At 36.8% G+C, this 14790-nt stretch overlaps 1 protein-coding gene across 14 annotated transcripts in view; it reads left to right on the forward strand.

The window, feature by feature from the left end:
- The window catches only part of Dock9 (dedicator of cytokinesis 9), a 259631-nt gene that overhangs the window by 155593 nt on the left and 89248 nt on the right, over nt 1–14790 (forward strand). For all 14 annotated transcript variants that reach the window (XM_070002702.1, XM_070002693.1, XM_070002697.1 and 11 more), the window contains exons 14-21: nt 2427–2509; nt 3074–3196; nt 9002–9081; nt 9170–9357; nt 9496–9561; nt 11140–11232; nt 13496–13619; nt 13953–14074. In XM_070002702.1, the coding sequence (XP_069858803.1) occupies nt 2427–2509; nt 3074–3196; nt 9002–9081; nt 9170–9357; nt 9496–9561; nt 11140–11232; nt 13496–13619; nt 13953–14074 (879 nt within the window). The remainder of the gene's footprint in view (nt 1–2426; nt 2510–3073; nt 3197–9001; nt 9082–9169; nt 9358–9495; nt 9562–11139; nt 11233–13495; nt 13620–13952; nt 14075–14790) is intronic.

Consider the following 14790-nt stretch of genomic DNA (forward strand, 5'->3'; position numbering starts at 1 on the left):
TGTGTGTGTGTGTGTGTGTGTGTGTGTGTGTGTGTGTGTGTGTGTGTGTGTGTGTGTGTGTGTGTGTTGAACCCAGGGTGTTGGATGTGATAAGTATGCACTTCTATACCACAATCTCTATATGTCCAATTTGTAATGGAAAATAGTCTGACATGTAAATAAATACTTTACTAGTCTATTCTGACATCATGAAATAGCTTACAAAGGAATTACCAGCTTGATGCCTGATTTCCCTCATTTGTGGTAACTAGAATGTGCCTATAAACCTATAAGTAAACAATACTGGATGGTTTAAAAAACACACTGGGACATGAGAATATTCTTTGGAGAAGAGCACAAAGGCACAATAGTTATGTGCATCTGATCATATAAAATAATATTTATGAAGATGATCTCCAGAAACAAGAGATTTTTCTCTTTGTTGCTGTTTCTGTTTTCCTTTTGTCTCATTTGTTTATCTGTCTTTGGGAGGGGGCTAAAGGGGAGCATAGAAATGGTGGGAGAAGGGGTGAAAAAAATGTAGCAGTGATACTCACTAGACTATGTTGAAAATGAACTATACAACTTGTCGGTGAGTACAGGAGGGGAAAAACTAGAAGAGAGCGAGGGGTGACCTTATTCAAAAAGATATATACTCTTTATCTGACTTATGTAACTGTAACCCCTCTGTATATTACCTTTACAAATAACAATTTTTAAAATGTTATATTAGAATCATAGTTCATGCTACTTGTTCATGTGTCATTTGGGTTCTAGAATTATATTTGGGTATGTTCATGCAAGTCTAAAACCTTGGATAAGAAGTTTTTTATGTTTGATATATTAATTAATGAAGACCTCAGATCAGATTTATTCTGAGTCTGTGTTTGTAGCATACTTCCCAGGCCCATGCCCATGAGTGTGGTCACTTTTGCTTGTTGCATACTGGGATTAAAATTTGACAGATCAAGTTCATATTATTCAAGTAATGTAAAAGTCTGCAGCTCATAGCTGTATACTTGTGGCTTATATCTGTAATCTTATCTAGATGAGGAGTTAAGATGATGAGGATCACAGTTCAAAGGTAGCCTAGGCGGAAAAGTTCTCAAGACTCTGTCTCAATGGAAAAAGCTTGGCATGGTGGCATGTTCCTGTTATTCAAGGTATAGCAGGAAGCTGAAAATAGGAGGATTTGGGTCAAGTTCAAATGCTTGGGTAAGGAAATAAAACTCTATCTCAAAAGTAGTGAGCACAAAAAAGGACTGGAAACATTGTTCAATGGTACAGTGCCTACCTAGCAAGAATGAATTTCTTTTTTTTTTTGGTCTGAACTCTGGGCCTGGGCACTGTCCCTCAGCTCTTCAGCTCCAGGCTAGCGCTCTACCACTTGAGCCACAGAGCCACTTCCGGCTTTTTTCTTTTTGCTTAGGTGGTGCTGGGGAATTGAACCCAGGGCCTCATGAATGCAAGGCAAGCTCTCTACCACTGAGCCACCTTCCCAGCCCCGCAAGAATGAATTTCTAAGTTCAGACTCTACTATTGCCAAAAAAAAAAAAAGATTACCACTCAATACTCTGACTAAATCAATCAAACAGTATTGATTTGTTGCATTATTATAATACAAGCAAGTTTGGGCATTTAGATATCATCTGCTTTAGTAATAAAGCTCTAGTTGATAAATAATAGACCTGTTGTTCATACACATGTGCCCCAAAACAAATATACCTCAGTTTGCATGATAGGGTTAATCAGTGAACCTACAACAAAATTCATCATTAGAAAGTGAAAGTACAAATAATTTATACTTAGCAAAAGTCAAAATTAAAAACTCTAGCCTGACTGAAGTCAGTATTAATAATGTTTTAATATAAACATCTCCTGAATTATAGTGTCTTGCACAAGCTGGTTTATTTTAAGAGCTGTGAAAGCTTAATGTTTTTATTGGTCATCTTTTTTTAAAGTTTTATTTAAACTCTGATAATGTAATATGTTCAGTAAAGAATACTAATTAGCGTTTACTAATTACTTAATGTTTTTATTGGTCATCTTTTTTTAAAGTTTTATTTAAACTCTGATAATGTAATATGTTCAGTAAAGAATACTAATTAGCATTTACTAATAACCTGTTTAGACTTACCATTAACATAGCCCTTAGTCAAAATGCCTTGTTTAGTGTAAGCAAATACCAACAAAAAAGTACCCCAAAAAAGCAGTTTAGAAAAAAATACTCATTCTATTATTTTTGAGAATCACTGCCAGAAGATACATTAAATAAAGAAGGCTGCCCCAAGTGTGAATATAGCTATATTCCCTTCAGTAAGGTATACTTTTCCATGCATCTGAGGCTGTGGAGAAAGCTTGTTTAATGAAGGTATGGTGATGACAATTATCTAACACTCTTGCCAATAGGAAGTAGTATCTCATGACTTTATTTTGATGTCTTCAAGGTTGCTCAGAAGGTGCTGAAGAATGCCAAGCAGGCATGCCAAAGGCTAGGACAATACAGAATGCCATTTGCTTGGGCAGCAAGGTAAGGGGATACTTGTTACAACTTTCATAGAGACAAATAGATACATAGATAAGTAGGTAGGTAGTCCTGTTCTATTTGTTATCCAAAGAGGATCTGAATGTATAAAACTGAGAGTAAGCATGCCCCAAACCTGAAATTTTATTTAGCAGACTCACAGAGACGAAAAATGCTGTACAAAGAAGTGTGGTCTGTCCTTGGTAGGATGGGCAAGAAAGAGGTTTGTTGCAGAGAGATTCCAAGCCCCAGCCAACCATTAGCCTCCAGCTGGGAGTGGGTAGCAGCCAGAGGTCTGCAGTGGCCTGTAGCTGTGGTCTGTACTTCTTTCACATTTGAATGCATATGCTGTTTCCTAAGTACGAGCCTTTGGCTGGAACTGTTTTCTGGGTAAAATTGAATTAGTTGATTCATCCTCAGTAATGTTTTCTACACTTTTAGATAATGAAATTTCTGTTGGCTACAGCCAATGGAATAATAATTACTCTATACATAGAAACCAGAGTAAAATGATGAATTTATTTTGGTTTTTTAGAAACACAGCTTAGGAATGTTGCTTTGCTTTTTCAGGACATTATTTAAGGACACCGCTGGAAACCTGGACAAAAATGCCAGATTTTCTGCTGTCTACAGGCAAGACAGCAATAAGCTATCAAATGATGACATGCTCAAGTTACTTGCAGACTTTCGGAAGTGAGTTTTAGCTTACTTGTTTTCATACCTGAAAAATAGAAATTGTAAGATGGAAAGTGAGGGGCAAGGGGCAGTCGTCATATGTATTGTTTAACACAGGTGTCATATTGCGATGGGAAGTGGGCATGGCACATTTCCTAGGAAAGAGTAAAAGGTCCCCTATCATTGGCTGGTTAATTTGACTTCAGTACAGGCTGTTTCGTGTGGAGCTGAAGGAGATGATTGAGGAACCCTGTTGAGAAATGACAAAGGTCACCTAAATGCCCCTGCAATCCCTCTCCCCTTGGCCCCACCTTCCACTTTTGCAAGTACCCATTTCCTGGTACTTATTTTGTTGGTCTTTGACTTAGTCTTTGTAATGAATTATACTATTTGCACTCTCCATAGGGTCTTTTGCACTTCACTTAATTCATTTGTAACTCCTTGCTTACCATACAGTGTGTTTATTTAAAGATTTATGGGCACATTCTAGCTACCACATATGAGAAGAAACCATGTAATCTGTGTTTCTGTGGGTCTGGATTGCTTTGCTTAATATAATTTTTCCAAGTCTTTCCATTTCTTTATGAATGCTATAGTATGAATGCTACAGACATATGAGTAAAATTTAGTTGTGCATACACACACACACACACACACACACACACACACACACACACACACACACACACATACACCACATTTTCTTCATCCATTGAGAGGCATCTGGGCTAAAAGGGGGGAAGATGGGGAAATAAGGGCAAAAATTCATTGTATATACCATAGAATTGAGAAATACAAGGGAAGAGGTAAATCTAAGAGAGATGAAGATGTTGAAGAGATGGCACAGATCAAGATGCATTATATACACAAACTGATTTGTTAAATGGCAAAAAAAAACCTCATTGCATAACTTAAAAATTAAGAAAAATGAGGAAATGGGTGGGTTACAAGGTATGGGTAAGAACATTGAAAGTGTGTCTTGACCTGTCAAGATGCACTATAGTCATAAACTGCTTTGGTGAATGGCAATTCCTTTGTACAACTGCTTAACGATAACAAAAATACTTTTTTTAAAAAGCCCCTGCAAGAAGAAATAGGAAGTGGGCACAATTACTAAGTCTTGGTTTCCTGATTAAAAGTCATCAAAAATAAACAATTCCTAGGTTTCTGATTTGTGAGATGATCCTCTTTAGCAAATGAGAGGTTAGGGAGACATTTCATAATTTACATAGTACTTTAAAAAAAAAAAACAACTTTCTAGCTGGGTGCTGCTTGCACACTCCTATAATCTTAGCTTCTCAGGAGGCTGAGATCTGAGGATTGTGGTTCGAAGCCAACCCAGGCTGAAAAGTCCCTGTGAGCCTCTTATAATCAGCAGAAAACTGGAAGTGGCACTGTGGCTCAAAGTGGTAGAGCACTAGCCTTGAGCAAAAGAGCTCAGGAACAGCACCTAGGCTCTGAATTCAAGCTCCATGAAGGACAAAAATAAAAAAGAAAGAAAAAAGGAAAAAAAAAACAAATTAAAAAAATTTAAGTTAGTGTAAATTAATTTTATAAAAGATTTTCGTGGTGATATTTGCATACATGTATATAATGGTCTTTAATCAAATTCCCGTCTATATTACACTTTCTTAACTCTCCTACTTTTAAAACAGTTTTAGTGGGTTTTATTATCTTATTTCCATATATGTATATATGACACATATGTAGAATATAAATACATAATATTTAGCATATATATGGTAAATACTTTTCCTATATTAGTGTGTGTTTCAGTTGCCTAGGATTTCTATAACTACTGTAAACCAAGTGACTTAAAACAATGGTTATTCTTTATTTTTTTAATGATGAAGATACCATTTACTCCTAGATGAAAATAACTAGGATAGGGTCAGAGACATTATTTTTGTCTTAGGTTCTTGCATGTAACAGTAAAGTTTGTAATAAATGAACATTTTCTAACTTAAGGAAACAGTGTACACCTTCATAGGTCTCTCTAATATTTTTGTATAACACAATGTTTTATGGGACATTACAGTGTTCAGTTGTTCAAAAGAAATTAGCTAAGACAGGCACTAGTGGTTCAAGCTTGTAATCCTAGCTATTTAGGAGACTGAGATACAAGAATTGTGGTTTGAAATCTGCCCAGCCAAGAAAGTTTGTGAAACTCTTATCTCCAATTAACCACCAAAAAGCCAGAGGTAGAGCCAAGTGGTAAAGTGTTAGTCTTGAACAAAAAATATCAAAACAGCACCCAGGCCCTGAGTTTAGTTCAAACTCCAGGACTGGCTCACATGCACGCGTGCGCACACCACACAGACACAGACAGACAGACAGACAGACAGACAGACAGACACACACACACACACACACACACACACACACACACACACACACACACACACACACACAGAAGTTAGTTATCAGTTGTTAGTTTTGTACTATTACCAAAAGACTTAAACTCTTGGCCTCTCACTTTTGCCCAGCTTTCTTATTCATGAATAACATTCTACCACTTCAGCACATTTCTAATCTTCTTGTTTTGCTGGGTAATTGGAGATAGAGTATTCCATACTTTTCTTCACAAGTGATTTCAAAACATACTTCATCTCAGCTTCCTGAGTAGCTAGGATTACAGGTAGAAGCCTCCAGTGCCTAGCTAAGAGAATTTATAACTGTATAAAATCCATTGGGGAAGGGAGGGAGGGAGGGGATGGTAGGGGGAAAACAATGGAGGGGGTAACAATGTTCAAGAGGAAGTGTACTCATTACCTCACTCATGTAACTGTAACCCTCTGTATAGTATCTTTACAATAAAAAAATTTAAAAAAAAATCCATGCATTTAAGGGTCTGTTTCCCTAAAGAGCCAAATGTAGGGAAATGCTATTCTGGGAGTTTGCATTGCTTGGGAGACAGTGAAAATCTCTCAGGGAAGTGATTGTTGAGGAACCCGCTGATGTCTCCCAGCTAAGAAAGGTCTTATGTATCACAACATCTCATGCTGTGGAAACAGGCAAAATACAGGGTAATGCTGGGCTTTATCTGGAGATTTCTTGGTCATAAGTCTTTTTAACTTAAGGTAGAGTATGTGAAAAATCACTGGCTGGCTTTTCTGAGAGTCCCATCTCTCATTTAAACTCATTGTGCAGTTAAGCTCCAGTAGAAACAGAAGACAAGTGGAAATGAGATATCCTGAGAGAATGAGATTCTACAGCTTAGAGTTGGTGATGAACCAAGCCAGCACTGATCAACCAAACATAGCCTTTGGTCATAAGGAAGCAAGAGTTAAGACGTTTTAGGGACACACTGATTCAAATGCACAAGATTCTAAGATGTACTCAGACGTTGCATGTGAGACTATGAAATAGACATCAGTAAAGTCAGAGGAGATTTAAACCAGGGGAGATGCGGGGTACTGGTGTTTCATATCTGTAATCCCAGCTACCCCGGAGGCTGAGATCTGAGAGTCACAGTTCAAAGCCAGCCTAGGCAGGGAAGTCCATGAGGCTCATCCCCAGTTAACCACCAGAAGACCAGAAGTGGTGCTATAGCTCAAAATGGTAGAGCACTAGAGCTCAGGGATAGTGCCCAAGCCACAAGTTCAAGCCCCATGACTGAGAAAAAATCAAAACAAAAAAACAGAGGGTGGAAACCTTTCTAAAGTAGGAACCTAACCAAAGGCTGAATCTGTTGGTCACTAAACTTTGATGGTCCTTGGCAATACTCTGAAAGAATTGGTTGAACAGGTAGCTTCTGAAGAACCATGTGGTAGCATTCTGTTCTGTCGGAATAGGTCATGTCATGTAGAACTAGTCACCCTACTCAGATTTCCTCCCTCTTAAATTGGCTTGCTAGGTGGGGCAGTAGAGGACAGCAGAGCCCTTGTCACAATATTTGTATCTTGTGTGTATACTATAAGACCATATGAACAAATCCGAAAAGTCTTGCACATGTGAATGGATAGTGTAGTTGCTGAGTAACCAGATTTCAGGAAGAGTGACTAATGGGTTAGAGTCCATCTAGAAATGGGCCTCTGGTGATTTGAGAATGGCCTGTTCTTGGCACTGTTCTATGCAATATAATATTTTAATCGATGATGTTTATGAGAATATAAGCTGCTAATTAAATGTCTTCAGATATAAAGCTGTTAGGTATAACTAATGCACTAGGTTTTAGAACCTGGATTTTGAGGATTTGGGCCAACTAGAAATGACTTGAACATAAAATGTGAAATTTCCAACAATAAAATCCCATTCTAAGTTTCAAGAACAGAATTGTATAAATATAGGGCATAGAGGTGTTACATGATAGTAAAGCATGTGAAAATAGCTTTAGAGATTTTAAACCATTATAGATTTAATGTGGTTCAGTGGGATGGTGTGATTACTAAAAGTAATGGCATTCTATCTGCATTAGTAGATGACTTGTTGCTCAAACTGGACAGAAACTATCCCACCTGGTCAGACTATACAGTGCCTGACTACTCTGCAAGTCTAAGCACTACATTCTTCTAGAAGGCAAGTGGCATTGCAAAAAAGGTTAAAAGTGCTAATAGTGGAGGACTTCTATATGGTAGCTCTAGGTGATAAAAAGAGGGTTATAACTAGGCCCCTTGATGAACAGAAACTATAGAGGAGTGAATTTTACCCTGCTATGAAAAAGAGCTGTGTAGTATTAGAATAGCTGTGTTAAAGATTTCCTTGGCACCAGTAACAGCCTTTGTGAGGGATGACATGGGAGATTCCTATATTGGATTGGATCAGACCAATTGCAGACAACAATTTCATTGAGTACTTACTCTGTACCTAGCATTTTGTTAGCTACTGGAGCCAAAGATAATTTCTGGTTCCGAATGCTGATGATTCTAAATATTCCATGCAATTGTGGGAATGCTGCAGTCATATATTAACAAGTCTGCGAATACTCTTCATCTAAACCTGTTCTGTAGCATGGTAGCTACTGGCCATATTTGACTATTGAGCACTTCAAATATAGGAAGTCTGCGTCAAAAGTGGTGGCACATGCCTAAAAACAAAAGTATTTGGAAGGCGGATATTGGGAAGATCCCTATTCAAGTAAGTCAGGCCCCAAAAAAAGTTAGCAGAGGGCTGGGAAGGTGGCTCAGTGGTAGAGCGCTTGCCTTGCATGCAAGAGGCCCTGGGTTTGACTCCTCAACACCACATAAGCAAAAAGAAAAAAAAAGCTGGAAGTGGCGCTGTGGCTCAAGTGGTAGAGTGCTAGCCTTGAGCTGAAGAGCTTAGGGACAGCACCCAGACCCGAGTTCAGGCCCCACAACTGGACCTCCTCCCCAAAAGAAAGTTAGCAGGATTCCATATCACATAAGCTGTGTGGTAGTGGTCATGTCTTTGGTCCTAACTGGACATAGGTAGAAGGATCATAATATAGGTTGGCCCAGTTGCATCTGAATAGCTAAAGCAAAAGGGCTGGGAACATGCCTTACATGGTAGAGCATCTGTCCTGCCTAGCAGACTGAAGCTCTGAGTTCAGTGGATTCCATAGTACCTCCAAAATTTTTTAAAGGGGTGGGGGAGGATTATAGAAAATATGTACAAAATACACACCTGGTTTTGAAAACTTAGTTTTCACATTATTGTATTGGTATGTACAGAAATATTTTGGCTCTCCTGGATTAAATAACATATGATGTTGGGTTTTTTTTAACTTGTTTCTATCACTAGAAGGTTTAAAATAGTTTTTGTAGTATATGTTATAGTGACATGCTCTTCTCTTGAACTATCACTCCAGACTGTAGGTTTCACTGTTAATCTAATTGATTGATTTTTTTCTTCTTTTGTTTGTAGACCTGAGAAGATGGCTAAACTCCCAGTGATTTTAGGCAATCTGGACATTACTATTGATAATGTTTCCTCAGAATTCCCTAGTAAGTATAACTTCTGTATTACAAAGAGACAGAATTTTGTTGTTTAGTTGGCCTTTCCTTCAGTTTGGATTATTTTGAATGTCTTCAGATTATGTCAATTCATCATACATTCCCATGAAGCAATTTGAAACCTGTACTAAAATTCCAATCACATTTGAAGTTGAAGAATTTGTGCCCTGCATACCAAAACATACTCAGCCTTATACTGTCTACAACAACCATCTTTATGTTTATCCTAAGTACTTGAAATATGACAGTCAGAAGTCTTTCGCCAAGGTGAGTATCAAGATCTCAATCTCAGTCTTTATATCAAACTCCTTTAGGATTCACTTTCATATGTTCTTTTATACATAGATACATATACTGACTTTTGCTAGTATTTTCTTATTGCTTTTTCTTTTAAATATTTTGTAGGCCAGGAACATTGCTATTTGCATTGAATTTAAAGATGCAGATGAGGAAGACTCTCAGCCCCTGAAGGTTTGTTTTTTTCATGTATATTCACTAATATATTCTTTAAAAGTACAACTGCACAGTATTGTACAACTAAAGAAATTTGGTATATTCTAATTGACACAAGCCAAAAATATATGATGTTACACTATAAAAGCACATCTTCTGAATCTTACAGAATATGGAATACTTATGTTCTATACATAATTGACCATTGTGTTATGTTCCTTAGAAATGAATTTTTATTATATTTTTATTTAAGTAGTCATACAAAGAAGTTACAATTCAAAAAATCAGTTTACAAATACAATGCATCTTGATCAATATCACCCCTTTCAAGATGAAATTTCTTATCCATGTTCAATTTAATAAACACTGTACCATTATGAGGCAAGCATTGTATGACTACAATTCTGATATGAATAATATTGATAGTGGACTGATAAACTAGCAACAGTTGATCTTTATTAAATGGGTAATGTAGGAGTAATGGTAGAACTTATTGAATTGTCTAGATACTGGTCTTCTGTGTACTTTTGTCTATTGAATCTAGAAACAGTCTTTTGAGTTAAGCACTAGTTAGATACATTTTTTTTTTCGATAAAGAGACTAGTGAACAAATGGTTCAAGATCACACATTAGTAGATCTTGATGTAAATCTAGTCAGTCTAGCTCTAGAGACCAAATTCTCTACTATGTTAAAATGGCTTTCTAAGAAGGGCTAAAGATTCAAAAAGGGATATATTTACCCATAAGAAGTTTACAAGAGTCAGGCACATAGGGCTCATGCTTGTAATCCTAGCTACTTGGTAGGCTACTTGGGAGAGTGGAAAGATTGTAGCCAGCCCAGGCAGAAAAGTTCATGGGACTACTTCTTAACCCATTTCTGGGCACAGTGCTGTCATCCTAAACTATGTAGTATGCTGAGATTGGAAGGATTGTGGTTCTAAACCACAAAAAGAAAAAACAAGAGTTCATCTCAGTGGAAGAAACTGGGCTTAGTGGTACACATCTGTTGTCCCAGCTGTGATAAAGTAGGTGGATCAGACCAGGTGCATGTCCACACAAGAAGTGAGCCTCCAGCAGGCCCAGTAGTAGAAAGTCTGCCTGGCAAGTTTAAGTTCCTGAGTTCAGACCCCAGTACCATTAAAAAAGAAAAGAAAAGAAAATTAGTGAGAAACACAGCAGTCACAGAGAACAGAATTTTGGCACACAGAAGGGACTGAAATAGTTCTTTGGAGAAGAAAACAAAAACTGAATTAATTACCATAGAAAAATATTTAGAGGACATAGAGAGGAAGGAATCAGCAATTTCCTGAAGAGCACATGAGATCATTTGAATAGAGAGATTGTAAGGCAAAAGTGGAAAGAAGTGAAAGGAAACAGTAAGACATCACCTAGGCATGGAGATGTGTGGTAAGGGGAGTTGGCAAGCAGGCCTGCAGATGTGCAGTGACAGCCACAGTAAAGCCTAGAATCTCCTTGCAGAAGAAATCTAGCTAAGTTTGCTATGTGACAATTATTCTGTAAAAGTACCACTTTCTATATAACATCTTGCTCCACTAATTAAACCCAGGTGTTTGCCCCTGCTGATTCTCATTTTAGTGCATTTATGGCAGACCTGGAGGCCCAGTATTCACCAGAAGCGCCTTTGCTGCAGTTTTACACCACCACCAAAACCCAGAATTTTATGATGAAGTAAGTGATACTTTTGAGGGATAACCAAGTTTAGCCAGTTTTAAGGGAAACTTGAAGTTATTTGCTTGGTAAACCAAAATTTAGGGGAAGCTGCCTACCATACTGAAATTACTGCAATGGAGTTGAATGCCATAGAATTTATTTTACACATTTTTCAAATTATTCAGGTAAAATCTTCATTATTAGAAATAGTAATTTAGAAAGTACAAATGAAATATAAAAGATAAGCTTATAATTCCACTATTCCTATATAATTTTTATTCTGACATTTTCCTTTCATATTCATATTTGAGTATAGTTATATTTGTTAAACCTGAATCTCTCTTTTTTTCAATCACTAGGTGTTCTTGTCTAGAATTATAATGTGCTGTTGGATTTTGAACAATTTAGGTGCTGATATACCCTCTAGCAGTCAAAAATCCATTAACTTTTGATTTCTCCAAACTTTACTTAGCCGGATATTGACTTACAGTCAATTAACACGTATTTTGTATGTTAGACATGTTTTACATGGTAAAAACCCATGAGAGAACCATGAAATATCACTTTTTACTTCCATATACAATTTACTAGAAAGATAAACACTTATAATAAATGACACCCAACATTTTAAGCATATACATGAAACACTTGAACTCACTTGTAGTAGCAACAGGAAGTAGCAAGGAAGTTATTTACAGTGCATCCTACAATAATTTTATACAGTTATGATTTGCTATGGCATCTTCATGTTTGTTCACATTTCTTTTGACTTCAGATAGCATCATATAAGTGTCTATAAGTTTTGGTAAGTTTTAACTTTTTACAATAGATTTTTGTATCCTTTATAGTAATAATTGATAAAATAGACTGTTATCCATATATACTTTATATCTTCAAGACATACATATCTCTCATTCTCTCTATATATATTCTCTATGTATATATAATATATATTATATATACGTATATGTATATGTACATATACATATATATACATATACATGTATACATATACATGTATGTATAATATATGCATATAATTTTTTGTGGGGCTTCAACTCAGGGCCTGGGTGCTGTCCCTGAATGTTTGTTTAAGGATATGCCACAGTTCCACTTCTGATTTTTGAGTAGTTAATTGGAAATAACAGTCTCTGGGACTTTTCTGCCCTGGCTGGCTTTGAACCGTAATCCTCAGATCTCAGCCTCCTGAGTAGCTAGGATTACAAGTAGTACCACTGGTGCTGGGTTATCTGTCTTCATTCTTATTTTTAATACAGATTTTAAGCTATGTAGTTGGTCTTTTTTTTTCATTTTTTTATTTTTATTTTATTTTTTATTGGTTTCGGTGCTTGAACTCTGGCCTGGGCGCTGTCCCTCAGCTCTTCAGCTCAAGGAGAGCTCTCTACCACTTGAGCCACAGCACCACTGGATATTTCTGCCTAGGCTGGCTTTGAACCGAGATCCTCAGATCTCCACCTCCTGAGTAGCTAGAATTACAGACGTGAGCCACCAGCGCCCGGTTTGGTCTTTTTTTTCTAATGTAAATCTCAAAAAAAAAAAAATTCTGCATAGGACTGCATGTGGCTCAGTAGTAGATCATGTATTTAGCATGTGTGAGGGACTAGACTAAATTCAGAGTTCTGTTATTTTGCTAGTCCTGGGGCAACTCTGGGCCTCAGGACTGACCCTGAGCTTCTTTCATTCCAGGCTAACACTCTACCACTTGAGCCACACTGCTACTTAGAGCTTTTTCTGAGTAGTTTATTGAAGATAAGAATCTTATGAATTTCCCTGCCCCTGCAGCTTCCAACTGTGATTCTCAGATCTTAGCCTTCTGAGTAGGTAGGATTACTGGTATGAGCCACTGGGGCCTGGCAAATTCAGTTTTTTATTTAAACAACAACAAATGGTAATATACATGTAAGTGGACGTAGACAGCTCAAACTCCTGTTGCTCAGAGGTAAACTGCGGTTCAGTGTACTGTTATAAGAGTCCTACTTTGAAATGTCATACCCTGAATTTTCATTTGTCATAGTTACGTTTATGGAGTGGTTATTGTTTTCCAATTATTTTATATTTGGAAATCCCATCACTCTTTATTCTGTGAATTCTAGCCAGTAAATTCATGTCCATCTCTCCCCTGACAGAAGTCTACAATGCGATTAGTAAAAAACAGTTTGGAGAACAAAATACACATCTATGTATTGAATGAAATATCTGCTTTCTCCAAAATTTTAATGTTTAGAATGTTAGCAGAATTGTTATGTTGTCTTCCTTGTAGATTAAGATAGAATTGCCCACCCAGCTACATGAAAAGCACCACTTGTTGTTCACATTCTTCCACGTCAGCTGTGATAATTCAAGTAAGGGAAGCACAAAGAAGAAGGATGTTGTTGAAACACAAGGTAGGGAATTTCATCATTCCTGTGATTTTTTTAAATTGAATATTCAATCCTAAGTTGTATTTTGCTTCTACATATTCATCCTTTGCAAAAGATTTATAGATTAAGTTTGTAAGTAACATAGAAGTAGCATGCCTGGGTTGAATGTGAAAATTTTTAGAATTCTAACCTTAACAGAGGCCAAAGTACATATGGAAAATGACCTACAGAGGCCATATTCAAGTTTCCTACTCTGACCAATAGTAACAGTTCTTAAAACTCAGTTTTGCAATAAGTTTCTTTTTATAAATTCTCATATACTTACAGTGGATTTTTTTTGTTCTTTGTTTTCAACAGTTGGATATTCTTGGCTTCCTCTCCTGAAAGATGGAAGGGTGGTGACTAACGAGCAGCATGTCCCCGTTTCAGCCAATCTTCCATCTGGCTACCTTGGATACCAGGAGATTGGCATGGGCAGGGTATAGGGTTTTAAGATTGGTTTATCCTGATTCCTTTAGAAAATATTAAAGAGCAACTACAATAATAGTCACACAAAATTTTTTTGCAATTCCTAACATTTTGTTTTTCATTATTCATTCTCAAGTAAGCATAGGCAATTAGAAGCCTCTGCTGCTTATAAACTTATCACAATATGTTAGAATTAATTTCAGTGGATTCAGTGCCTTACCAGGGAAATAGAGACTTGGAGATACTGGATTATATAGAAATCCATCTCTGCAAAGTCATCATGCTCAAATAAAGATGAGTTCTTAGGGTTATGCAACTATTAGGCATTTTCTTCCAGTTTAAGGTAAATATAGGAAGCAAATTTCTCACCCACATTCTGAAATCTTTCTGACTCATGGAGGTCTGATATTTTTTCCTATTTCTCTAAGTGATTTGTCATCTTTGCACTTAATTTAATGATCTTGAATTTATAGACTCCTGTTTTTTATAACATGCTTAGATAAGTCTGTTCTTTTAATGTTTTGCAGTGTTTAAATAGTGCCAATTTTTAGTTCATTATGGACACAAAAGTACTCAAAAAGTAGGACAAATCCTACGTTTTTCAGTTATAAGTCCTAGTCAGAACATGGCCAAAATATAGATGTCTCAGAAGCTAAAATAATCACAGAAGATTGGTCCTAGGCCTATGCCAAAAGTACCTATCCTCTATTTGCTTTATCTGGTACAT

This window comes from Dipodomys merriami, unplaced genomic scaffold, assembly GCF_024711535.1.
Source record: "Dipodomys merriami isolate MVZ:Mamm:240054 unplaced genomic scaffold, mDipMer1.0.p SCAF_6, whole genome shotgun sequence".
Taxonomy (NCBI): domain Eukaryota; kingdom Metazoa; phylum Chordata; class Mammalia; order Rodentia; family Heteromyidae; genus Dipodomys; species Dipodomys merriami.